The sequence below is a fragment of the Epinephelus lanceolatus genome, chromosome 21, assembly GCF_041903045.1.
Source record: "Epinephelus lanceolatus isolate andai-2023 chromosome 21, ASM4190304v1, whole genome shotgun sequence".
NCBI classification, from domain to species: Eukaryota; Metazoa; Chordata; class Actinopteri; order Perciformes; family Serranidae; genus Epinephelus; species Epinephelus lanceolatus.
Window position 1 is genome coordinate 26,554,406 of NC_135754.1, and position 25,650 is coordinate 26,580,055.

The following is a 25,650-nucleotide window of genomic DNA, read 5'->3' on the forward strand; positions in this document are numbered from 1 at the left end:
ACTTTTTTTTTTTTTTTTAAGATTTTTTTTGGGCATTTTACCTTTAATGGACAGGACAGGTAAGTGTGAGGGGGGGAGAGAGAGGGGGGATGACATGCAGCAAAGGGCCACAGGCTGGATTCAAACCCTGGGCGCTGCGGCAACATCCTTGTACATGGGGCGCCTGCTTTACCCACAAAGCCACCGACGCCCCAAAAGCCAGAGACTTTATCACATAAGTTAATGTTAGCTATAAATTCCCCTCTTCTAAGCAGAAACCAGAAGATAATGTTACCTCAGAACCTGGCCATGTAAAGCCTCTCTTCCTGCTTGCAGCTGTCTCCATCTCACTAAGATTTACCCTGGGTCTGGGTCTGCAGCTACCTGTACCAAAAACCAGCATCCCCAGAGGAGAACCAAACACTTCTTGACGTCTTGAAGATTCTCAGTAGACTGAGAGGTCTCTGACTGATGATTTGAATTCATGACTTTCAGAGGTTGCCCTACCACGGAGCATGGACTGGTGGCTGGAGAGGTGCCAGTTCACCTCCTGGGCACTGCAGAGGTGCCCTTGAGCAAGGCACCGAACCCCCCAACTGCTCGGGGCGCCTCACCAAGGGCAGCCCCCTCACTCTGACATCTCTCCACTTTGTGCATGTATAGGTCCTGTTTGTGCATGTGTGTGTCTTTCGGACCTGTGTGTAATTGACAAGCAAGAGTGAAAACATTGAATTTCTCCTCAGGGGGATTAATAAAGTATATAAACTTAAACTTAAACTCAGTCTACAAATGGACTACAAATGGAAACCAGATCACTTTCGATGCCAAAATCTTGTACGACTGCAGACAGATTCTGCAGATATATGCAGAAATCTGATTATAGAGATTAGCCTGTAGCAAAATAAGGAAATATTGAAAGCCTGCAGATAGAAATTGACTAAATTAAATTCATATTCCTCTCTGTTGTTATATTCAAAGTGGAAACCGTAAGCTTTACGTGCAGCCTCCAAGGAATTAATTGCATCACATCTTCCACATCATTTTTTTTTTTTTTTTTTTTAGATCATTATGTGGGTTAAGGCTGAGAACAGGAGGATGTACTGAGAAGGGGTGAATGCAAAGTCATTTTCAGGACGGATCATGGTAATACAACATCTTTGAGCTTTTCCATTAATTCAAATGGTTTGCAAAGAACTGGCCCAAGGCCCAAAGCTCATGCATCTATATTCATTGCAACCTCGTGCCTGAACTAATGAGCAACTAGGGAACTTCAACAATCTAGCCTATCATTCTTTTCACAAGGTAAATGCACATGCAAAAAAAATGCAATTCAATTAATTAAATCTGTCTGTACTTGTTCACCCTCCCCCCTTTTTTCCCTGCCCTTCTCCCCCTTCATGCACACCCTCAGGGAAATCAAACAATTAAGGGCTGAATACAAATGTACTCTCCCTCCCTTCATGTCTTTCACCCCTCTGATTATGTCAGTGAGGGAGATGTCCTCCCTCTTTCTAGTAAAGAGTCTGCTTTTTATGTATTAGGTGAGTATGGTTATACACCTTGACCCTGTGTTCTTTCAGGAGATGACTGACAGGAGGAGGAGGCTACAAGATTACAGTTGGAGGAGACAGAACCAAAACAACTCAATTATTTAAAGAGACGTGAACTTTAGTGTAACGTGCAAGGTCAGAATCCTCATGCATTTGCAACAGGTGTGGTCTGCACTAAGACATGGAATTAAATGTCCTATGTATTAAGCAATAAAATATGTTTCCCAACCCCGGAGCGTTCGCAAATCTCTACCAGCTTTCATTAAAACCATTTTCTGCAATAAATGCTGACAAAAGATTCTGTTATGTCATGCTTCTTTAAATCAGCTCCTGACATCAATTCACAGAGGTTTCTAAAGTTGGTGATTGATTTCCCGATAATGCACAACCAACTCATCGATCATCCATGGTCCATTGATCCCTGGAAGGAATATAGCTCTTGTTGTTCAGCTGATGCACCCAGGAAGTGGAACATTATCGGCTTTCTCAAAGAGATTGTTTGTAAACATCATGTCATACATCATAGAGCGTGCAGATGGAGCACACAGCTGGGAGTCGTTCATTTTTCGATGACATCGATGACCCTTCGAGCAGAAAGAAAAGGTGAGCCTGGTTGATTTGCATTTACATCCATTTATTAATTTTCATCTGCATTTTGAACAAAATCAATAGCCAGACTGGAGCCAAAGCCAGGATTGTCGACTATCTTAGGTCATGAGTCATGCAGAACTCCCCAAACCCCTTCTGAATATTTTGAACAGATACCAAAACAAAGAGCCTCAAAACATTTTTAATTATTTGCATTTTTCATATTTTAACCATTCAGTTAACTATTTAACTATATTTTGTGTGAATTTTATAACCCAACATGAATATCTGAATGCTGTTTGAAAGCTTCACACTGCTCTTCTGGGGAGAAAGTGAATCTTCTCAATCATTTATTTACTTATTAATTTATTGGCTAATTTGAACATATTGAGTGTAGAAAATACTGGAATCAGACAACGGAATATACCACCATCAGATATTTATATCAAGGGACGATGTTTAAGCTACAGTAGGTCATTTTTATAGAAAATTGTTTTTTTGTCATATTTGCTGAAGCTTTCACTATCCTAACCAATAATCTCTGAAAAAAAGCAGGTTCCTCTGGCTCATGCTAGTACTACCTTAAGGCCCCGTTTCCATCAAACACTTTCGGTATGGTACCTTTGGAACCAGCAGTAACCCCTCAGACATGGTACCTAGACTGTAGCTTCGGCAAGTTTTTTTTTTTGTCAGACTCCAGTTGCCTGAAGAGGCAGCAAAACATCCTTTCATTTTAAAGTTAGTTTACTAATATATGTAAAACTCTCCACGGTATGAACAATGGCTACAAAACCAGCCACAACTCAGCCCTGAGCAGAGTGACCGTCCTCTATTGGCCAATCAACAGACTGCAGTGTTCACAGCTCCACCTTTTAGTACCAGATCTGTGTGCTAGGTACCCCAACAGAGGGGGGACCAAAAATGGGGATGGTACAGAACAGTTCCATTGGTACCATCCACAACTTTTCACAGTGGAAGCAGAAAAAAAAAAGCGTACCCAACTGAACTGAACCATACTGCTCAGTGGAAACAGGGCTTTAATGGCATCTGCAAGAATCAACAGCAGCTGAACGAAAACAACCAATCGGAGCCAAGAGGTGTATGCTCTCACGTCAGTCAAGCTCAATATCTTCAGCACGTGGTGGAGTTCTGCAAACACAATGGCTGAGAAAGAAACACCAGCAATGAAAAAACTACCCATCCCCTTTTTTGCCAAAAACAGCATGCTTGTTTGTGTTCAGGTGCGGTGGATTCTTGCAATTGCCAATAGGAGAACTAGAACAGATCATCTCTCTCATGTACTACTGTCAGGATATTGTGACAGTTTCGGCAAATATGACAAAATGTTATTTTTATAAAAGTTACCTACTGAGCCTTTAAAGGAGAAGCTCAACATTTTGTGTATTACGCTTCATTTGTTTCTTGCTAAAAGTCAGATGACAAAATCAATACCACCCTCACATCTGTAGCTACAGTATGGAGCTGGAGCCAGTAGATAATTAGCTTAGCGTAGCATAAAGACTAGCAACAGGGGGAACCATCTATCCTGGCTCTGTCTGAAGGTGACAAAATCCACCTACGTGCACCACTAAACATCGCTGATCATCGCGTCATATCTAGTTTGTTTAGTATTGTATAGGGGATTATGTGTGGGACTATTTCTTGTTCGGGTGCAGTGATTCTCAAGTGGTTGACTAGAAACCTCAGAGTAGAGATAAAACTCCTGTCTCCAGCTTTGTACTGAACTGACAAATATGAGTGTTGCCAATCTTCTCATCTAGCTCTCAACAACGGAGCAAAGAAAGGCCTTTTCAGACCTTGGGAACTATCCCTAGGGACCATTTAACGAACTTAATACATTTCGACCACAGAAACGAGGGCCTAAATTAAGTTCTGGGGTCATTTTACCCCCCCAAACATCCCTGACTGAGGGTGAAGTGCTTGCTGAAAGTGCAGGAACTTTCGTGGTGAGGTTTGCAGGGATGGCCGTCGCTGATTAGTCAAATAGACACAGCATAGATGCCTCAACTCATGTACAGCTTCATTCATAACACAAGGAGATACTATAGTATCAATTAAAGACCACTGTGCAACAAGGGGAGAACATTTCTCTTTGTTTGATAACATTAAAAGTGAAGTCAGGCTTTGCTATCAGCTTCCAACTCATTTACAAAACGAGAGACATAGATAGCATGAGTGAGCTGAGAAAGAGAGACAGTGCCACGGTGCTGTGAATGAGAAAATCAGTGAGTGAGAGAAACACAATTTTCTGATTGCTTCATGGCAGTTACGTTCTAAAGCACAAATAAATAACCATCCAACACTCAACAGATGATTTAGTGTGGAGACGGGCGCTCTTAGTTTCACTGTCCTTCTCTGCATTTCATTCATTACATCCAATGTGCGGCGGTAAATGTCATCACAGTGAGACAAAACCTCTGGTTTAATATTTTTTTTCCAACATGCTTTTCATGCTGATGAACTTTAGAGTTCCTGGAAAAGTAGTCCAGGACTTGTTGAAAATGTGGCTTACATGTATTTCCCAAAATGTGGATGTATTCCTTTAACTCCCTTCAGGTTGCTAATCCCCCCCTCAAATTTGCAGAAAAAATACACAAGACATGTCCTCAGTGTCCTCAATGGAGCCATGTTCCTGCATCAGACAACTGGATCGACTCCCATCAGCTAAATATATGCCTTGTTGTTTTTCAAGAAGGACAACTTATAGCTTTTCCCTCAGCTCATGTGTCAACAAATGCAGTTTCCTGCTTAACCCTCTGTGAATTTACAACCTGCCCGTAACCCCTTTCGCTCGGAAACTCTGTTGATGATTTTAAGGCATCTGTGTCATGGACTCAGGCCTCGATTCCACAGGGTCCCTGCACCCCAAAGCACTCCACAGCCTCTTTATCAAACCCTGGCAGCTCCTATTGTTGTTGGCAGCTCACTCCTGTCCCCAGTGCTGGAGGGATTAGGTGAGAGTGAGTGAGGAGGAATACATGGGGCCAGCCGTAGGAGACCCTGCCATGTCCCGTACCCCGACGGGGAATTATTAGAAGTTGCTGACGGTAAGAAAATATGAAAGGAGGGAGAGACATGGAGGCAGGTACACAGAGGAGGTGGAGGACTGCATTCACACCTCATCTGACAAAGCAACAACACCAGAAACCTCCAATCCAGTCATCACACATCCTCCCCCTGCCTCCGTCTACTCCCCGCGTGTCCATCTCTCAGCACTGTGGGGCCTCAGACGCATAACCTTAATGATGAGTGGGATGGGAAACCAAAAGCATCTGCTTTCTGCATGACATGGAGACAGGGGAAGACTCCGTGCTCTAGGTCCCTGACTTTCTCTGCACCATTTCCTTTTATCACTAAGCTAAATTTAGTGATGAAAGAGGCATCTGAACTCTAACTCCTACACAGGTTTCCCATTGAGTCTGGTGCAGATTTGAAGCATTAAATCAATCATTAAATGAGTCACAAGCAGGAAAACAAAAGGAAGAAAATGAAGAGGTTCATCAGCAGAGATGCTACGTTATAGGGCAAGAAGGGGAAATGCTGCTGGAGCTTTCTGCTGTGCTAGTCAACTAGAGCGGATGCTGTTTTTTGCTTTCTATCCAGCTTTCATTTTTCACAAGGACATTGCTCTGCGTGAGCACGTGTAGGGCAACAAAAGGGGGGGAAAAACTCCTACATCAGCTGAAAGAGACAGGCTTCCTTCAGCCCAAATCTGACCGACTGACTGATGACCACGCGTGGCTTCTTCGCTCAGTCAGTGACCCCCACACGCAGGCAGCGCTGGTCACAGGAAGGTCAGTGGACTGTGAGAACGGACAGAAACAGGATGGAGGACAAGTAGAGCGAGCATTCCCTCTCGGCTTAACTCAAACTGTAACTCCGGCACATCTATTTGTCTGTCTGTCAGAGGGAGGATGGAAGCCAGGACTGTGAGCCTGGACTGATTATCTTTATAGTCAGCAGCCACAGAGGTTAAAAACTTTGGCTGCTTTTGTTTATTCCCTTTGGCACCCCAAAGCCTTGAGAAAATGAGATTTCACTACAATTTATGGAAGCCGTTTGCTTAAATAGGTGAAAGGGAGAGATTGTGAGCCAGAGAACAAGGCAGAAAGGCAAACAATCTAATGGAAAGGGAGATGAAGACGGAGGGCCTTGGTGTACAGACGCTTGAACTAACTTTTGTACTCAAGAACCTCTAATAAAGTCACATTTTCTGGCAACTGTCTGACAATTTATATTCAAATAATTCCGTCTTACACTTCTGCTACTGTTTATTGAGCGTAAAAATCCTTATGGGCATACAAGTCAAATGTACAAAGACACGGTGTGTGTTTATGTTCTACTTTCATAGCTGCATTTCAGCAATACACAAGCCCCTGGAGGTAGTTTTTTTATTTTGCTTGCTTATTTCCCCCATGTCTACAAACTACAACAGCTTTGACATTATTGCAGGCATTTTGGGGAGACTGGGAAAGACGGCATGGTAGAAGGTTCCCCGACTCCAAGTTTGGTTACTGTTGTCATATATTCACAGTGAAAAATCCACATTAAAATTAAAGTACTTTGTTGATTTGTCTTTTTAATTTCAAAAATCGTAATGCTAACAAACGAAGTAGTGAACATGAGGAAGCACACTAGTAAAATGTTATGTTTGCTGCTAGTAAAATGTTATGTTTGCACATTATTTGTATGATGAAAATCTTGTGATTAAAAAGATAAATCTTTTAAATGTGTACAGGAACATCCAGTATTTAAACAATTTAATGGTCCTTTTAATTGTGGTAATGTGAGAGGCAACAGTGTGATAATAGACCTAAATGATGACACCTGAAATATAGTTGTGGTGTGAAAGTATTCCAGCATTCTGTACAGTGTTAATTTAGTTTACGAAATCTGTGACCTTTTTTCCATGACGAAAATGAGATGATGACGAGCTAAAAAACAGACCTTGATAATAAAGACTAAGACAAAATTGTATTTCATTTTCGTTGACAAGATGAGATGAGACGTGGTGAAAATGTTTGCAGTCAACATTGAAAGCTGAGACTGTCCGTGCTTGGAATTATTCTGAAATGCCACATGTGTGACAGGAGGTGAACTCCAGCAAACAGTCAGTAAAAACATTCACACTGGAGCAGCGTTAGCCGTTGGTGCAAGTTGTGAGCTGTAATTCAGTAGTAAATAATCAGCCGTGCGACTATGGATGGTGGAGCTGCTGAATGGATTGGTGGAGTTTGTTAGTTGCAGTGGTAGCTGTTAGCATCTCCGCCTGTTAGCCGCTAAATAGCAGCGGAGCTAGCAGGGTCAACACACCTGTCACCTTGATTCTACTTTCTGATACATGAATCAGCCTAGCTGGATTAGTTTAGAGATTAAAAGAAACGTGTTGATTTCGTTAACGAAAACTATGACCTTTTTTCCATGATGAAAACGAGACAATGACGAGCTAAAAAGAGATCTTGATAATAAAAACTAAGACGAAACCTATATTTCATTTTCGTTGATGAGACAAGATGAGACAAGACGTGGTGAAAATGTTTGTGGTGGATTATCGGACATTGAAAGCCGAAAACCGCCGTGCTTCTAATCATCAGAGCTAGCAGTGTGAATACATCTGTCGCCTTGATTCTAATTTCTGATACATGAATCATACATGAAACTAAAACTAGACTAAAACTATGAAGGACAAAAATATCTAATTCTAAGCTCTACATGCACAGATTCATGTAACTTGGTACAGCTGCAAACTCATGCATTGACCATAAGACTCACACAGCTGACTCTTTTCACAAGCTCCTACGCAGTGGAAAAAAAATGTGTATCTGTATAACATTGTGGCGCGAAAAGATAACACTGACAGCGCATTTCAAGACGAGACAGATCAATATGGTGTAACAGCAGCACCGTAAAACACTGTGGTCAAGCCAGCCATGGCCACCACACCACAATGAAGTTACTTTTAAGTTGCATATTTGACAGACGTTCACTCCCGACTCAGCGGCGTCTTCTTACTCAGTTTCACCTGATGTTGGCAGTAGGAATAGGAATTCAATACCTTCATGCTGACTTGTCAATATTAGTGAAAATTATAATTAAAAATTATAATAAAGTGGTCTAACCCCGGGGTGGGGGGCCCTTCTGTGTGGACTTTGCATGTTCTCCCCGTGTCAGTGTGGGTTTTCTCCAGGTACTCCAGCTTCCTCCCACAGTCCAAAGACACGCAGGTTAATTGGTAACTCTAAAGCCCCGTTTATACGACAATGACTTCAACTGAAAACGGTAAACTTTAGTTGTGTTTTGGCTGATCATTTACACGACAGCGGCATTTTGGGTGCCTGAAAACGCAACGATTTGAAAACGGGTTCCAGAGTGCAGCTTTTTGGAAACGGCAGCGTCTCCGTTGTCATGTAAACTTGCAATATGCAGTTCCTCTGAAAACGGAGACTTTTCGCACATGCGCATTACGGTTCCAGTCACTAGGCAAGCCGACCGTCACAACAACAATGCCGAGCTCTGTTTGCGCTGCTCACCCTGTTGATTTGAAGTGAAGTGTAGATCTGTTACTGTAGCAACTCCACCTCGTCTTCCATCCAGACAAAGTTATCTGTGCATGTTTTCGCCATTGTGTCTTCTTTGTTTTGGTTTGTAATCACCGTGTTGTAGAGGAAGGCGCTTCAGCGCAGGCACATGGTGTCATGCCGTCATGCCGTGGTGTTGCTTTACAAAGTTACACTGCCACCCATTGGCCTGGCGTGCATACTACAGCATTTCCAGTAGATTTTGCGGCTCCGTGTGAACGGGGCTCATTTCAATAACGTTGTCATATAAACGCAGAAGTTTTTTAAAATGCAAAGGACAGACTTTTCCATTTTTAGAGAAACTGTTGTCGTCTAAACAGGGCCTAAATTGTCCGTAGGTGTGAATGTGAGTGTGAATGGTTGTCTGTCTCTATGTGTCAGCCCTGTGATAGTCTGGCGACCTGTCCAGGGTGTACCCCGCCTCTTGGCCAATGTCAGCTGGGATACATTCCAGCCCCTGTGACACCCAACAGGATAAGCAGTTACGGAAAATTAATGAATAAATGAATGACTGACTGACTAAAGTGGTCTCGTGTAGCACACTTAAGACTCATTACTAATGTGTAGTTCATTCAATTCACGAAAACAATTTAACAGAAAATAATGGCAGTTTTTTTAAAAGCTTCCACGTAAAGTGACCCAGTGACTGAAATTTAAAATATAATACCTTAATATAGGCTTTAATGCTTCTTCTTTTTTATATTAACATTCTTTTTATTAAAAAAAAAATCACCCTTCACGTTTAATTCATGTTCACAAACCGCATTGAAAGCTACTGTAATCATAAGAAGTTGATAACTGAAGTGTAGAAGTCAATATTTAATCAGTAATACTTAATTAATATGAAAATAATACAAGAAAGTAAGTCTGCAAAGAAGTCCCATATGATAAAAAAAATTAAAAAAAGTTTCCATATTAAGTTTGCCGAGAAGCTGCTCAAAATGTTTCTATGACCATATAAATTTTGAAGCAGTTTCACTGTACTGTACATTACTGTAGCTTTGGTCAAATCCAGCCACGGCTAGGGCAGAAGTGCATATAAAGTAGGACAAAAACACTAAATGGTACAGATAAAAATAAAAACTGGTGCATGCAATTTTAAAAGTTACACGCACCAGAGGATGTGCACAGAAAAAAAAAAAGTATTTGGAGCTCTGTAAATAGTACCTCTTCTGCCTGATATGGTGGAGTCAAGAGCAGGCATGTATAAAACATGAGGTCATGCTCTTCATTCAAGGATTTTTTCTTAACACATTCACAAGATGGATGGAGAGTTGGAAATAAAGGAAATAATACGTGCTTATATTTTATCAGCTGTCTGGAACATGTTGAAAAGTGCAATAAATATTCTTGTGGATAAAGCCTTGTATTATGCTCTATTAAATGTTACAAAGAAGTTACATAAAGGTCTGAAAATTAATCACATGGTCTAGTCTGCATTCACATTCCCCTGTAACTTTTAATGTAATCTTACCTTAAAAGATGTATAGGCGCCTGTTTCAAAATGACACTGGCATTTACGGGTGAAATAAAATGGGTTATTGTTCAGACTCTGAATTGTTACTTTAATGCCAAAATATTGCACACCACGTTCATAATTATGCAAGGAAGGGCTCTTAAAGGATGAGTCATACAAAAGATGAAAAACAACAGGGTGAGAGCTGTCTGACTGTCTCTCTGTTTGCTGTCATGTCAACACTCCCCCTCCCTCATCAGCTAGCACCAGTTACCTAAATTGAAAGCATGATCAGAATGATTTGATTTTGGATCAGGCTTCTGAAACAAAGACGTCATGAAATGCATCCCCACATTTTAAACTGTTTTTTTTTTTTAATACTTGTACCGACACCCTCTCATAAAAAGAGGGCATTTTGTATCTGCAGGACCCTCCATAAGCTCTTTGGTGAAGGTAAGTAATGAGTGATGGTTCACCCCTCAGAGAGAAACTGCTGCTTACAGCAGGTTTCAGTAGTCTGTGTTCTTCGTGGTGAAGGGAAGGAGGCTGAGGAATAGATCTACCAGCTGGAGCCCGAGACCCCCGTGGTCTGTCTGGTAAAAGGCTCAGAGTGGAGAGGGGAAGACCCCTATCACTGCACAAAATGTCTTCTTTAACAAGCCACTGAGTCTGATACTCAATCTTCATTTTCTGCAGTTTTATATTTTAAAGTCCCCTCCACGCAAACGAATGTGACTTTACTTGTTTGACCTTCACTGTGCAGGATGATGTATGTGCAGATTTTTACACTACAAGGTTTTCACATTATCTGCTGAAGAGGGAAAGTTTCTCCGCGCTCACCTTAAATCTGTGTTTTAAGCGTGCACACATGCTTTTGTGATATGACTAGTTTGGGAAAAAAAAAAATCCTGGCACAATTTGCAACTAACACAGGAGTTTTGTGGAAACATGAGGCCTCCTGTGCACAAACTCTGAAAGTGGACTTCTCAGGGAGGTAGCAGACATGCTCAGAACTTTGAAATGAGAATGCAGTTTTAAAATTTTTAACATGGTAATTGGAAAAAAACACAGTACTATGATCAAACACAACATTAAAACCACTGACAGGTGAAGTGAATAACATTGATCATCTCCTTATAATGCAATGTTCTGCTGAGAAATCTTGGGTCCTGGCATTCATGTGGATGCCATTTGATATCCGCCACCACTCAACCACAATGAGCCATGCCACACTGCTCAGAATTGGCCCAAGGAACCTGACACAAAGCTCAAGGCATCAACCTGGCCTCCAAATTCCTCAGATGCCAGTCCAGGACATGCCAGTACCGCACCTTGCAACCCATGAGAAGCAAAGGATCTGCGGCCAATGCCAGACAGACACGACAGGGCACCCCCAGAGGTCCTGCGTCCATGCCTCAATAGGTCTGGGGTGCTGGCAAATCCTAGGGATGCTTGATCTGATTGGTATCTATAGAATTCAGAGGCCATGTCGACACCTTGAGCTTTGGGTCACGTTCCTTGGGGCCATTCCTGAGTAGTTTTTCAAGGCTGACATGGCGCATTGTCCTGGTGGGTGGTGCGAATCAAGCGGCATCCACACAAATGCAAGGACCAAAGGTTTCCCAGCAGAACATTGCATTGTACCGAGATGATCAATGGTATTCACTTCACCCGTCTGTGGTTTTAATGTTGTGCATGATCTGTGTTTATCAGACACTGATTATTATTTAAAGCTTAGTATTGCTGATTTTGTAGTTCTGTGCCGATCACAGAGCCCACTTGCTAATCAATCATTGTGTTCTGCTCATTCATTTAAAATATGTGGCAGCTAATCTTGAGCCCTGCTTTTTAGCCTACGCAAAATTGACACAATAGAAAAACATCGGCCACTGTCATCAATAAATGTCATCTTATTTGCTGATAGGCCAGGGGCCGTCAATAAGGGGAATATCGGCTGATACCGATGTTCAGCCGATACATCGTTGCATCACTATATTTAAATATGTATCAAAGCATGTCTGAGAAGTTGTTTTACATGAGTGGCAAAAGCCTCACATTACAAATTGTTACTTAATTTGTAAGATAAGAATAAAAGGGGACTGGAAAACTTGACAGAGAGAAAGTAACATCAGGTGAATGGGTTGAGTTGTTTTGGAGCTTTGAAGTAAGCTTGGAGGTTTGGCTGGGGAGTTTCTAGACCAATAAAAGCTCCTTTATAGGACACATACAGAAGACAACATTAAAAGGACACCGTGAATGTGCATCTCACTCTGCTTCATCCTGAAAGAAGGGACAAGCCGTTCCAAGAGCTTTCCAGTGTTAACTGGGCGCCTCCTAATTAATTAGGAACATGGAGTGGCGAGTCCACCTTATTAATTACTGCTCTAAGCTTGAAAATAATTGGAGCTTCTGAGAAGGCGATTCAAAAGAGGGAAGCTCTTTCCAAAAAATTCCCTTTTGAAGGAAGTAGTTAAAAGGCGCAGGCTCTGGACAGAGACGAGCCCATTTCCAAGGCTTGTCTTTGAAACTAATGAATCACAGTATATCATGGCCTTGCAGCCGCAAGGGTAACAAGAAAGGTACAAAGGCTAGAGTTAACCTCAGTGCATCCTTCACCGGGAAGTAAGGTTTAGAAAATGGTGCGAGCATGTTTGAATTTTGCTGATGAGAATTTGTCTGCAGAAGAGAGAGAATAAGTGAGCACTGGTGGGAGCATGCAGTGTATCCAGGTTTTGTGTGTGTTCATGTATATTAATGGCTGATGGAAAAGGCTGTTTGGGCCCTCTCCACAATTACTTTCACTTAATTGTACAGTACACACCTGCCAATGACTCGTTCGCCCACTATTTAACTGCCCATGCGTCTCCATGTCTCTGGGAATGTTGGCTAATAGATCTGAGGACAAGCTGATTACTTACTGGCAGAGGATACAGATGTGTGCCTCAGATAAGACAATCAGGAGCAAGGCTCTATGATAATGTCATGTTCACAGTGATTATGGGAGCATGACAGGAAGAGCACATACAGCATCTCAAGCTTTAATGCCTTAGTGGATAGAGACTTCAAGTCACCAGTTCATCCTGCCTTTCCTTAGAAACGTCTTCCTTCACGTTCTTACTCCAGCTCTACAACGAGGGGTTGTGAGGATGTTGGACAAGCGTGTAACTATGGGAACAAAGTATTTAATGGGATTTTAACAAGGGGAAGCTTTTGTTCTTATCCAGTTAATCTTCAGATAATTGGAGACTTGTGTTGCTCAAGAGGAATGGCAATTACTGGGTTTCGATTTTATGTGGTAAAAACACATTCACTGTTCATAAGATGTGTGAAGATTTGAAAGACTGTAATGCCTTGTATAAACAACTTAAACCCATTTTAAAACACTCATAATCAGTCTGGAGACAAGAACAACCTCGGGTCAACCAATAGATCAACCATTATAACATTTTCAATAAGCTACTCCAGTTATTATACTCTCTCCAAATCTCACTCATGTTTCCACTGTTGTCTGACTGCAACGAGGGACATCTCGTGACATCTCGTGACATCTCGTGATATTTCACAAAGAGACTTCATTTAATGAGGCAATAACAAACAGTTCTCAATACTGGACCTGCACCGCACTGTCTATGTTTACGGCCCTGTGGAGTTGTAAGTGGTATGTAACGCAATGTGATGGTCGGACACTGGTTTGCCGTGTGCAAGTAGATCTAAAGGTAAGATCTGCTATACCGGTCTGGTCTGGTGTTTGGCCTGATATCAACCGTTGTAAAATTTTTCACCGGCCCAACCCAATCAAATGTGCCTCCCAAATTTAATCTGGAGGAGACCAGAGGGTGAGCACTAAGCTTTTGCTACACCACCGTCACTGTTATCAGTGGTAACCGCCTGTAACCACTGAATTAGCGCAGCGCAGAGCAGCAGTGATTAGCTTCCCAGTTGGATACACGTGGCTGGATCGTCTACCGCAATAATGAAGAGAGAAGCTCGGATTACAACGCACACAGAGGGAGCAAAACTCAGGAAAGCATTACTCCACTATATCTTTACAATGCAAATAGTTGTTTGCTGCTATATTAATTCTCTGACTGTCACATGAAGAACCTTTAAGGACCCTTCAGTACAGTGTTGAATGTCTGAAAGCCATGCCCAGAAACATTTTCCTGCAAACCTCATGAGTATGAAGAAGTTATTATAGACATTCAAATCTGTAATAAACACACTTTAAACTGTTCAGTTCGAGTGAGCACTGAAGCCCAGACTTGTGGAAGGATTTGATACACTCCTTGCCTCACTCCTGGTTTAATGACAAGAGGAAGGATTTGACACACATGGGACACATATTGAGTCTGACGTTTCTTAAACAATCTGTGTGTGGCTCAGCAGCCAGCGACACTCTACAACCCTACAAAAGAGGTCACAAAAGATGTATGTTTTCCAAAAGGGTTGGTTATTTGTGTGTCGTCTTTATCCTTCTGTTTGTCCAGCTCCCCAGGAGAGACTGTTTCCTGCCCGTGTTATGAATGAGACATGAGGACGTCTTATTGAGAGAAGCAACAGGTCACAGACCAGCAGCAGCCCAGCCTGAGATATGGAGTAAAAAACATCCCATAGACCCAATACGCAAACTGGGACAAATTGTGTCTGGATCCCGTCCAGGCTGAATTTTATTGTTCTTCCGAACACCACAGAGATAGAAGTTTGCAGCCAGGCCTTTCACTCAGGAAACACATCCTCTGCCTGCCCTCTGTCCAGGGAAAAGTCCTGATTAAAGTGTGTATGTTTGTCTCGCAGCACAACAGACTCCAAAAGATGGATAGCCAAACCTCCAGGGCCCTTATGCTTAAGGCTAAACAACATGATGAGCAAGGAGAAACCCCAAGTGCAGGCAACCGAGAACATCCTCCACTCAGCTGACGAGCCCCAGGCCTCCTCTCAGTGATCCTGCAGTCCATTAGAAAGGGAAACACGGATGGAAAGCATGCTGCCTGCTCAGCTTGGGACTCATATTGATATGCCTGGAGGCCTCACAGTCAAAGCCACAAAGCAGCAAAAGCTGCAAGAACAGCTTGATCATAAATAGTTCCATACCCAGTGGTCAAAGCTCAACAACCGTCCCTACCACTGATTCGGATGTGCATAAGCTTCAGGGTTTCTCTGTGTGCATTAGGGACCTTAACCTTCAGGCACTAAAGAACAATGGTGCTATCTCACAAAGCAAATGGCATGTGAAGTTTCCGTTTAGTCAATGATTAATTAAATTGATCTGAGATGATGAGATGCCACCAGGGATTAGACTCGTGCAAATCTAGCAGAGCATGAGCAATACTGCTGTGCTAACACTGCACTGAGGGTAATTTAAAGTTTAATTTCCACCAGCTGGACTTACATTTTATCATGAGTACCTTCATACTGATAGCATCATCATTACCACCTCTGCTAATTAATGAAAACCTGAGCTCACTCCTGCAGGAAGCAGCCACCTTTCATGTATGGTCAGAGAGCTGACTACATTTTGATCATTTTGATCTCTAATCCTTGACATCTCCTGAAACAGAATTTTCCGATTTTTATGTTTGGCATTGAACTTTGTAATCAAACTACTCATTAAAGAAGTGTTGCAAAATTAACATCCACTTCAGGGCTTTATCCACTGTTGGTTTTCCTGCATGAATGCTTCTCCAACTCTAAGCACGGAGGACTATAGTAGCTAATGATCAAAAATACACTGCTTACAAAAAACACTGGCAGCTAAAACCAATACTGTCGAGAGCACATGCTCTTCTCTTGTGGGTAATTTGTTGACTATTTCCCACGAGGCCCCAATTGATGAGGATACAAACGAATATGTCCTTCGCATTTGAGTTTAAATGAGTCTATCTGCAGACGCCGTTGCACATAAAAATGTCATCTTCTTACAAATGAGAGCAAACATCATTAATTGCTGAGTCACCCTAAAAATTGTTTATTTGATGCTGATACTCTAGAGCAGTTGGATGCAGAAGAAAGCTGAGAACAGAGCAGTGAAGATACACAGATGCATAAAAAGGCAGCACTTCCACATGAAGAGGGCCTTGATCTCTCAGGCAGCCTTCTCTTGAACCATCATTTGGAGCGCCGGTTCACACGGTTGACACGTTGCTCCAGGCGGTGTGCGCCCTTTCCATCCCGACAACAGGCTGCTTTCAAAGGGTGTCCGGAAATATAGGAATATCTGACGCCTGTGTCTCCTGCTTCCTCGACGCTGCCAAAGAGCAGACACACCAAACAGTCTTCCATACTGGCTTGCAAACACACTGGCTTTGTACTATCGGGCGTAGTTTTCATCATGTTACAGCCTTTCTAAATGTCATCAGTGCCACTGACACAACGCAGCTCACCATCAGAGGAAGGAGCAGAGCTTTGGTGCAGGCAGACATCAGAAACAGCAAACATTTTCTCAGATAGTGATTGGAAATACTGACAAGGTAAGACAAGGGAACAGTTACAATGTCACCTTTGCATGGTTGTTGTTTTAACCAGACATTGTCACTTGGAGGAAGCCACGAAGTAACATCAGGGTTCCCACACATTTTCATGGACAAAGTTTCAAAACTTTTCCGTGAATTTTCAAGAATCCATAATACTTTAGTTTTCTTGCACCACTTTCCTAACCTGGAAACCCAGATGCCACACCCCTAGCAAATTCTAATTTGCACTGCACGAGAATCTGGCCCCGACGAGCAGAGCCCACTGAATCGCCAATCGGACCAATCAGATCAGTCTATCTGACAGAGGCGGGCTCTGGGCGGGCGTAACATGATGAGGACAGCTCTGCGCCGTAGGAGTCGAAAAGTAAACAGCCAAGACGGCAGCTGCTGAAAACCTGCGTCCATTCAATTTAGCTTTGGAAGAAACGCTAAGCCAACTACACTTATCTTTTTCCTTGAGAGAGGAACAGAAAACTGCCCTAGAAGCCTTTGTTTCCAGGAAGGACGTTTTTGCTGTTTTGCCGACGGGATACAACAAAAGCTTAATATATCAGTTAGCCCCACTGTTCGGCAAACAATTGCTATCCAAATGCGTGCGGCGGCATTTGAAATGCCTCAGTTAGTGCCGCCCCTGGGGGAGGAGGGGTGTATCGGTGAGGGCCAGACTCAAAATCTTTCTAGATTTGAGTCTGGATTTCCAGGCTACCACTTTCCCAGTGTTTCCAAACATATGAGATTCAAACTCTATTCAAACATACTTTCAGCTAAGTGACATACATGAAGGGAAGGCAGGGAAAAATGAGGATGCATACGTGATGGTACACAAAACTTCAACTGCTACAGAAATTAAATTTGCACGTGGAAGGTTATCCACAGGAGATTACTGCTACAACCTCATTACACACAAAAGCTTTCAATGATTTTTACAAATTCAATGATTCTTCCAGGCTTGGAAAATAGAATTGTGAAATTCCATGACTTTTCCAGGTTTTCCATAACAGTGGGAATCCTGTAATATCACAAATTTTGACTTACTATACACAACTATCATGAAGAGATTTATTGCAGTATGGGCCCTACCTTGAACCCTGCACAAAGCGGTCTGCACAGCACAACTGTTATTTCTAGTTTCAGACCAATGCAGTGATCATTTTCACATCCAGCACCCACATTTTGTAAGTAGCAAATGTACTTGTGCCCATCTGTACACCCATGGGTGTGTTGGTCTTACAGTGAGGTGTGGTCAGGCACATTGATGATGTATTGTAATTCTGAGGCAGCAGAAAGTGATTGCACCATTGATCAACAAAAACCAAGTGTTCATCCTAATATCCCTCCTGAAATCCTCTATCCTCTGTGTTCCATCACTCGACCTGGAAATCGATTGATACCTGCCATCTTGAAGAACGTCTCAATTTATTAAATGTGCTTGGAGGAGTGGAGGAGAGAGGAGGCTTTCAGCAGGGAGGGAAGCAAGGATACACAAGTGCAGCCTTCACGGAAGTCTTTTACCGACCGACACACACCCCTGATTGGATATCAGTTATTGATTGGATAGCTCAACGGACTGATTTAATACATCACAACATCACTGGAGTTTCATACTCAGAGGGAAGACAAATTAGAGTTAATTCAAGCGTATCACTTCTAAGTATTTGTTTTCTGATTTTCCATCAACTTAAAAATCTGAACAAGGAGCATAAACAATCTTCTTCGTTTATTGGAAACATTTTTCTGTTCACAATCTGTAATTTCCCTCATTAACTTTTATTCTTGAAACAATTAAAGTCAGAGAGAGTCTGACTGTCAATAAGAAACATTTTTACATCAGTGATTGTCATTTCAGTCACACGTGAGGCTGATCATTCCTGAGTCTCGGTGTGATGAGTTACAGAATTTCAATTTTCCCTGAAACATTTTGCCTAATGAATTATTTCCAGTGTTCAAAAGACACCATAATAATATTCTGGATAATTAAAAAAGGAACCCACAATCAGAATATCAATAAATACAGATACAAATGATTGATAAATCATATAAAGGCATTCTGTGACTGTGCCAAGATGCGAGGAAGAGACACAAGACGCAAGCATGAACCCCAAATCTTAAGTCAATGGCTCAGTATTTTCCTGCAATTGAAAGGACACATTATTCAGTTAGTAAGATGCGCCTCCACAGGCGGGTTCACAATGCTCGTACACTCTGCTTGTTACACACACAGGGAGGTACGAAGGGGTTGCAGGTGGGTGAAATAATGCATCATTAATGAGGAAAATATCTCTAAAATTTGAACGTAACAGAGAGCAGAGCAGAGCTGCTGTCCAACTCTCTATTAAGGGAGATGCTGTGCATATTTAAACACAAGGAGCAGTGTAATTTCATTGATTATTTCAGAGGCTAAAGGTTAAGTTTTTGTTTCCTCTGTCAGGTTTAGTTTTGCTGCTTAGATGTCCCAGGATATTTGCTGCAATTACATTTCTGCTCTTACTGCATTACTCTCAACAGAGAAACACCCGCTTCTCCAATTTGCCGAATCCACCATGTAAACTGGTGTAGCAAGTGCAGGTGCACCTGACTTTAAAAGGGAATGGGAGATGACACTCTGACTGGTTGAATTCATGCTACACTCAAAAAACACACCTTTGATTAATTAAGGGACTAAATACAACCACTTTGACCCTTGGGTTTTACTTTGCACCAAGATTATGCGCCGTACAGCCAAAGTGAAATTGGACACACCCTAAATGCACTTGCGCCATCATAGATCATTTGAATAGCGCCCCATGAAGTCAATAGCTCATGACTTCTTTTGAGAGTATCTGTCTCTGTTAAAGTCACCAATTTGTCACGAATGGATTGATGGTATGTGACAGCTCAGCGTGCCGTCGGTGTCAAATGGATTTGAAAGACGAGAATGTCTGAATTCTACGTAAGAATATGATGAAACTGACATTCGCTGCTTAGTGTTAAAGTTTCACATCGAAAGTTTCAAATCAAAACGGGTATATAAAGTCACAGATTGTAGCTTAAAACTTTTTGTTCAGTGTGTAGTTCACTGAGGACAAATTTAATTCCCTAAAGCTGTTGACTGGGCTCACTAAGAAGAGGTTTGTTTTATTGGGCCAAAACTGTTACAACAGGGATCAAGCTGAAGTTTAAACATAAGACCTTCAAATGTCAAAGTTATAACCTCTACAATAAGTCAGTCGCCAAGCTAAAATAACATATTAAGGAGACTTAAGGTCAGATATTTAATACACTGAGTTAAATAAAGATGAATTAATTTTTGCAATAAATGGGCTTTAAAACAGAAACAAAGACTGTAATCATTTCAAGCAGTTTGCGATAAACTATGCATGCACCCCAGCCTTCCTAGGCGACCTCTACTACTCTCTTTTACACTGCAGGGGTGATGTGAGTTCAGACACACACTGAGCATTCACCTCTCAATACAACAAAAATGATGGAGTTCAGCTGTGCAGCACACCTTGCTCGTGCTTTGTTGCCAGCGCTATTTATTAACAAAGACCTGGGAAAACAAAAATAAATCCAAGGGTTTAAACCAAATCATTTAATTCTGGACCACATCTTTTTTTCCCCCCTCCTCTACTGATGCCGGCTGTGTTTGAACAACTGGATTTCATCAGTGGCATGCGGCCAATCTGCCAGCAACCTCAGACAAAAAACCCTCACTTAATGTCAGCACAGCAGGTTCAGTTCTGGCTCCGGCTCTGGCGCACTGATCCGCAGAGCAAACTCGCTCAATAGCACACATCCTCCTCAAATCCACATCCTATTTGCGATTCGTCTTGTCAAACATGCGTGGTGTGAAGTAGTTTCTATTTTGATTCTCTAAAGTGGTATTTTGACTTATCGCAGGGGTGTGTGAGAATCCGCAGATGATGAAAATCCAGCCCTTGCCGGTAATTAAACCTTGTTATCCAGACTTGCTGTAAGTGTTGAGAGTAAATTCTGACAGATTGGTATTTGGAATGCATGGAGGTTTGTTTGAGTAAAGTCTTTCCATCATGCTCAAGCTCATTAGAAAGATCTAGATTGCACCTCTCCGTCGTCTGTGTTTGTTCCTCTTGGCCCGGGGTTTGAGCTCAGCTGTGGACTTTACATTTAATGCTATTGGACAATGATGACAGTCGTGCTGGTTGAGGGCAATGCATGGGAATGCAAGGTGTTTTTCCACTGTAGCTGATCACAGGGGGAAAGTTTGGTTCCCATTCTGAAATGAAATGTTTTCACTGTAAGAGAACGTAATTCCCTGCTATAAATGGAGCTAGTGAAAATGTGACAATCTGCAAGTCAGCTTTGCAAAATCCCCACCTGTGCAAAGCTGGAATGTTATTCGACAGAAGGACTGAATGTGATTTCCCATCAAAATATTTTCAAAGTAGGTAAGCCATAAAATTGCGGTCGCTGGTGTTGAAAGCTTTGTCCCACAGTCTGCAGGTGGAATTTACATATATTAAGTCTGGGAAAACAAGTGAGATTCATGGCTGACTCTGACATAAAAACCCATCCGCTCTCTCCCTCTTTGCTCCCCTCTCCCTTTTTGCTCTCTATCACACAGACAGCTCTGCTTGTTCCTGGTTGCTCATGTGTGGCAGCAGAGCTGGATGGAAAACATATTGCTCCATCAATCACGTCCCATTCTTCTCAGCAACACCGAGGTTGTCTGAGAGCCGAGGCCACGTTCAGTCAGCCCTCGTGTAAAAATGCAAAGATGACAAATATTCCTCCGAACAGATCCAGACTCTCTGTCAAACTGTACCTATTCTGATAACCTGATCTCTTTCAAATGATGTTCCCCCCCGTGCCGGTCCCTTGACTGACACTGTGTTGACAGTATCTTAATATACAGAGTGAGGAGTGTGTGCTGCGTTCAAACAAAAGCCGCCTTCTCCCCTGTGTTATGCCAATAGATCAAATAAAAAGATAGAGGGAGAAGAAGGAGGAAGATGTCGGTTTACATCAATGTCTGGCTGATGTATTCAGGAATTCCTGTCTTTCAAGTCTTTGTTTCAGCACATGAAAAAGACCAAAGCACGGAGAGCACTGCACTATTGGTGAAAGAGAGAAAGATTTCCACCTTTCCCTGGCTGTTATGTGTGAAACACAACTTGGCTACAGCCCCGGTTGTAGCCCCTGGGCAGTGCATATGTCACCCATTTGTACTGCGGAAAGCACTCTAAGGCCAAGTATGAATGGAGGGAACACTTACTCGTTTTTCTCCAGAGCCAAGAGCAGCTGCTCACCTTCCGCTTCAATCAGGAGCTTCAGTGATGCAGGGTGACTCTGAAGAGAAAACAGACAGGAGAGGGGATGAGAAAGATTGGTTATGGAGTCAGCCAGACAGTGTTTTGATTGAGGGGAGATGACTTTGGTTCTCTGGTAGCTAGCATGGTTTGGATTTGAGAAAACAGATGGGTGCTGTGTGGCAATAAAACAAGAAACAGCAAATAGTTCTTAAAAAGCTTAATTACAATCCTGATGAAACTTTGACTGAGCCACCCAGCGCTGTGAGAAAACATGCGAGAAAGCTGTTTTCAATTGAGTGGTTCGGAAATCCTTATGAAGCGACTTTGTATCTAAGAACAAGGGCTGAGAGGATTAGCTTTATGTTTCTATTCCATTTGACATTAATCCCACAGAAAGCCACGAGTCTTCGCACCCCTGAGTTACAACACTGAGAGAGACCGTGTGTCTCTGTTAGAGTCAGATGAAGTGGCACCGAGTTGTACATCACTTCTGTCGGTCGTGCTGTGCACACACACACGCACTCATCCTCACCACGTCTTGTGTGCTGCGCTCTCGCTCAGGCACAGAAACACACACAAAAACTCCCTCTGTCTCACATTCTCCATCGCTTGGCAACCACACACACAAACACATTTCGCTCACGTAGTTCAATCTGGGTCAACTGTGGCAAAGAGCGCCGCTCTGGGTTAAGTCATCCATCACCCCCCGTGGAGAAGAATGTCTAGTGGATCATAAGAGGATATGGAAGCAGAACACTTAAGGTTTTAGGCAGTATCATCATCGCAAAAGTCATGTGGGACTGAACTTCCAGCTATTTTCTGTTCCGACAGCTTCCTATATGCACGCTTTGACCTCACTCACCCCGCGCAGTGTTTGTGACAACTGCCATTTTCTAACTTCAGGGAAAACATAGATAGTACACTGATTGTTTGTACTTGTTATCAGGGGAGTAATATATTCAAATCAGCTCTTAAATTCACCTTCATTATTAGTGTTCTTTAATTCGCTGATCTGGAGTTTTGTTTTGTTTTTTGGGTATTAACATCCCAAAGAAACCTTGTGGCACCATGTCTGTTTGGTTAAGCTAGAACAAATTAATTCACTAATGAATTGACTCAATAACACAACCTGGAAACTCAAGCTGTGTTTTTAAGTCTGCCTGGCAGCCATGTATTTTGTTTTTTTTATAAAGTCTGGGATTATAACACCAAACAGAGCCAAGGAGCCCAGATTTCAAAAACATTGCATTAATGTTCCATCAGACTGTGTGGTGTTGTCTTCCTATCTTAGATGCAGATACTGTGCAGCCGTCTGTGCTTAAATATACCCACACTATACCTACACCCACACTACTTCTCCACTCCTAGAGCCATCACTCTTCAGTCATCTCAGTTGTACAGTGTGTGCTGCGGTTTGAACCGTTGTGCTAGATTTGCGGTTGCAACATATGATATGAGGGGTTTCCAGATTTTATTAAATTGTTGGAGCCTGTCTTTCAGGGCCCATCTTACCCTTTCCAACTGGAATCTGTTAGTTAAATCCTCTAGCCACATCTGAGAAGTAGGGACTGTTGTGTGCCTCCATAAAATGAGAATTAATTTCTTTGCTGTTATGAGGCAATAAGAGAGAAAATGCTGCTGTGTCGCATTTAACTTTCTGAAGGTCTCGGATATTCCAAGAATAATGAGCAGAGGCTCTGGCCTGATCGTAGTGTTCATGACCTCAGATATCAATCCAAAAAGATTGAACCTTTGGACATAAAGCAAATTTACGTAGAAGTGTCACACGTAGGCGACACTTCTGGGTAGATATTATGTAGTTTCTCCTTTGAGTAGTGAAGCCCGTATGTAATTTTAAATTGGATGAGACGGTGTATTCTAATATTTGTTGATGCAAGATGTTTACTTTAATGTGAATTAAAAGTAAAGGTATGCAGGATTTTCCTAAAAAACAATATATAACAGGCCTGTCTAACTGGCAGCCTGCAGGCCACACCTGGCCCACAAGCAACCTCTGAGTGGCCCCAATTTTACTGGCACTTTTATTGGTACTTTTTAAAGCTTTGGTTTAATTCATTATTATTCTGTCATTTCTGTTTGTCATTGATGCTGCTCTGTTCTGTTCCCTAGGGGTCTTTGCTGCTGCACTCCCAGCCTTAGGCTTTCCATGTATGCGCATGGAAGGGCAGGGAGGTGTGCTCTTTCTGCCTCAGGCTTTTCTCACATGTGCATGGAGAGCGGAGAGGAGTGCTCTCTCCACCTTAAGCTTTCCACATGGGCTCGCGTAGGGGCAGAGAGGCGCCAGAACAAAGCCATATTGCCAAATATCAAATAGCAATGGAAATTAAGTTTTCTTTGACTTGTTACTGTATGTACAGTACAACCTTTGCCGGTAAAAAGCCAATACTTTATCACTACACACAAGCTGTCAGCTTGTAGTTTAACTGTTTAGAGTAAAATTTACCAGAGGTAGCCGTCCTGTTATTCTCATCAGCTGCAAAAGGAGGCACGCAGAGGACAGGAGCAGTCACCGACAATGACTGATGTCTGTGTTGGTCATTCTTCATTAACATTACTTATTTACTTTCAGTACTGTGACCTCAAAAATATTGTTTATTTTGGGGCGTCGGTGGCTTAGTGGTAGAGCAGGTGCCCCATGTACAAGGCTGTTGCCGCAGCGGCCCGGGTTTGAATCCAGCCTGTGGCCCTTTGCTGCATGTCATCCCCCCTCTCTCTCTCCCCCCCTTCACACTTACCTGTCCTGTCCAATAAAGGCAAAATGCCCTAAAAAATATCTTTAAAAAAAATATATATATATATATTGTTTATTTTATTGACATTTAAAATTGTTTCATTGAGTTTATATTGTGGCTTTGTTGTTGTAGACATGGCTGTTGCTGCCACATGCTGTATAAAAAATACATCCAATGATTTTTTTCTCAACTTTTGACCTTAGAGGAAAACGTCATGAGGTGAAGTGTGTCCATGTGTGTGTTTATGGGAGACAGATGGGAGAGGGAGAAGAAGGGATACTGGTAGAGAGATACAGAGTGTGTTATTGGTTACTGTTATTCTATATTAAAGTTTAGCTCTAAATTCAAGAGGCAGAGTGCTGTAAACTTTGAATGAGTCCAATCTTATATTTAACTTCCTGAATATTTAATCTGGGGTTGAATTTTTTTCACAACAGTTTTAAAAGCAAAACTTGATTCTAAAAGACTTAAGATCTTAATTGGTGGGCAAAGATCAAACCGCCCAACAGCCACCAACACACACACACGCAAAACATGAAGCCAAAACCATCCTCACATTTTCGCTATTCTAAATCCATGCCCATTTCTACTGTTTACCTTGCGGGCATCACAATGAAAGCTAAAATAGTTGCCACTATAGTAACGGCATGAATCCCTGTCTCTGAGTATCATAAGGGCCAGTTCCCATGCCGCATTTTTGGGCCCTCAAATCCATTGAATTTCAATGTAGACGTGTGGTGGGCATGCTCAAAAGTGAGAGCGCCCTAAAATAAACAAAGTTCAACTTTTGGAATGCAGCAACATGCACCACATGTCATGTGACAAGGAACAACCAATCACAGCCAGCAGATATCTTTTCTTTCTCTCATAAATATCAGTCTTTTTTATGTATGGAGTAGAAGTTGGTCATTTTAGTGTACGGCTACCCAGAGCTTTACCAGGGACCCAGGGACAGATCAAAGTTCTGGACAACACATTCTCACTC

The 25,650-nt window shown here is 42.2% G+C and overlaps 1 protein-coding gene across 1 annotated transcript in view; it reads right to left on the reverse strand.

Annotated features, from left to right (window-relative positions):
• adam12a (ADAM metallopeptidase domain 12a) overlaps positions 1-25,650 on the reverse strand; it is a 124,506-nt gene that overhangs the window by 81,003 nt on the left and 17,853 nt on the right. The window contains exon 3 of the mRNA XM_033610620.2: positions 21,876-21,949. Coding sequence (XP_033466511.2) covers positions 21,876-21,949 — 74 coding nt within the window. The remainder of the gene's footprint in view (positions 1-21,875; positions 21,950-25,650) is intronic.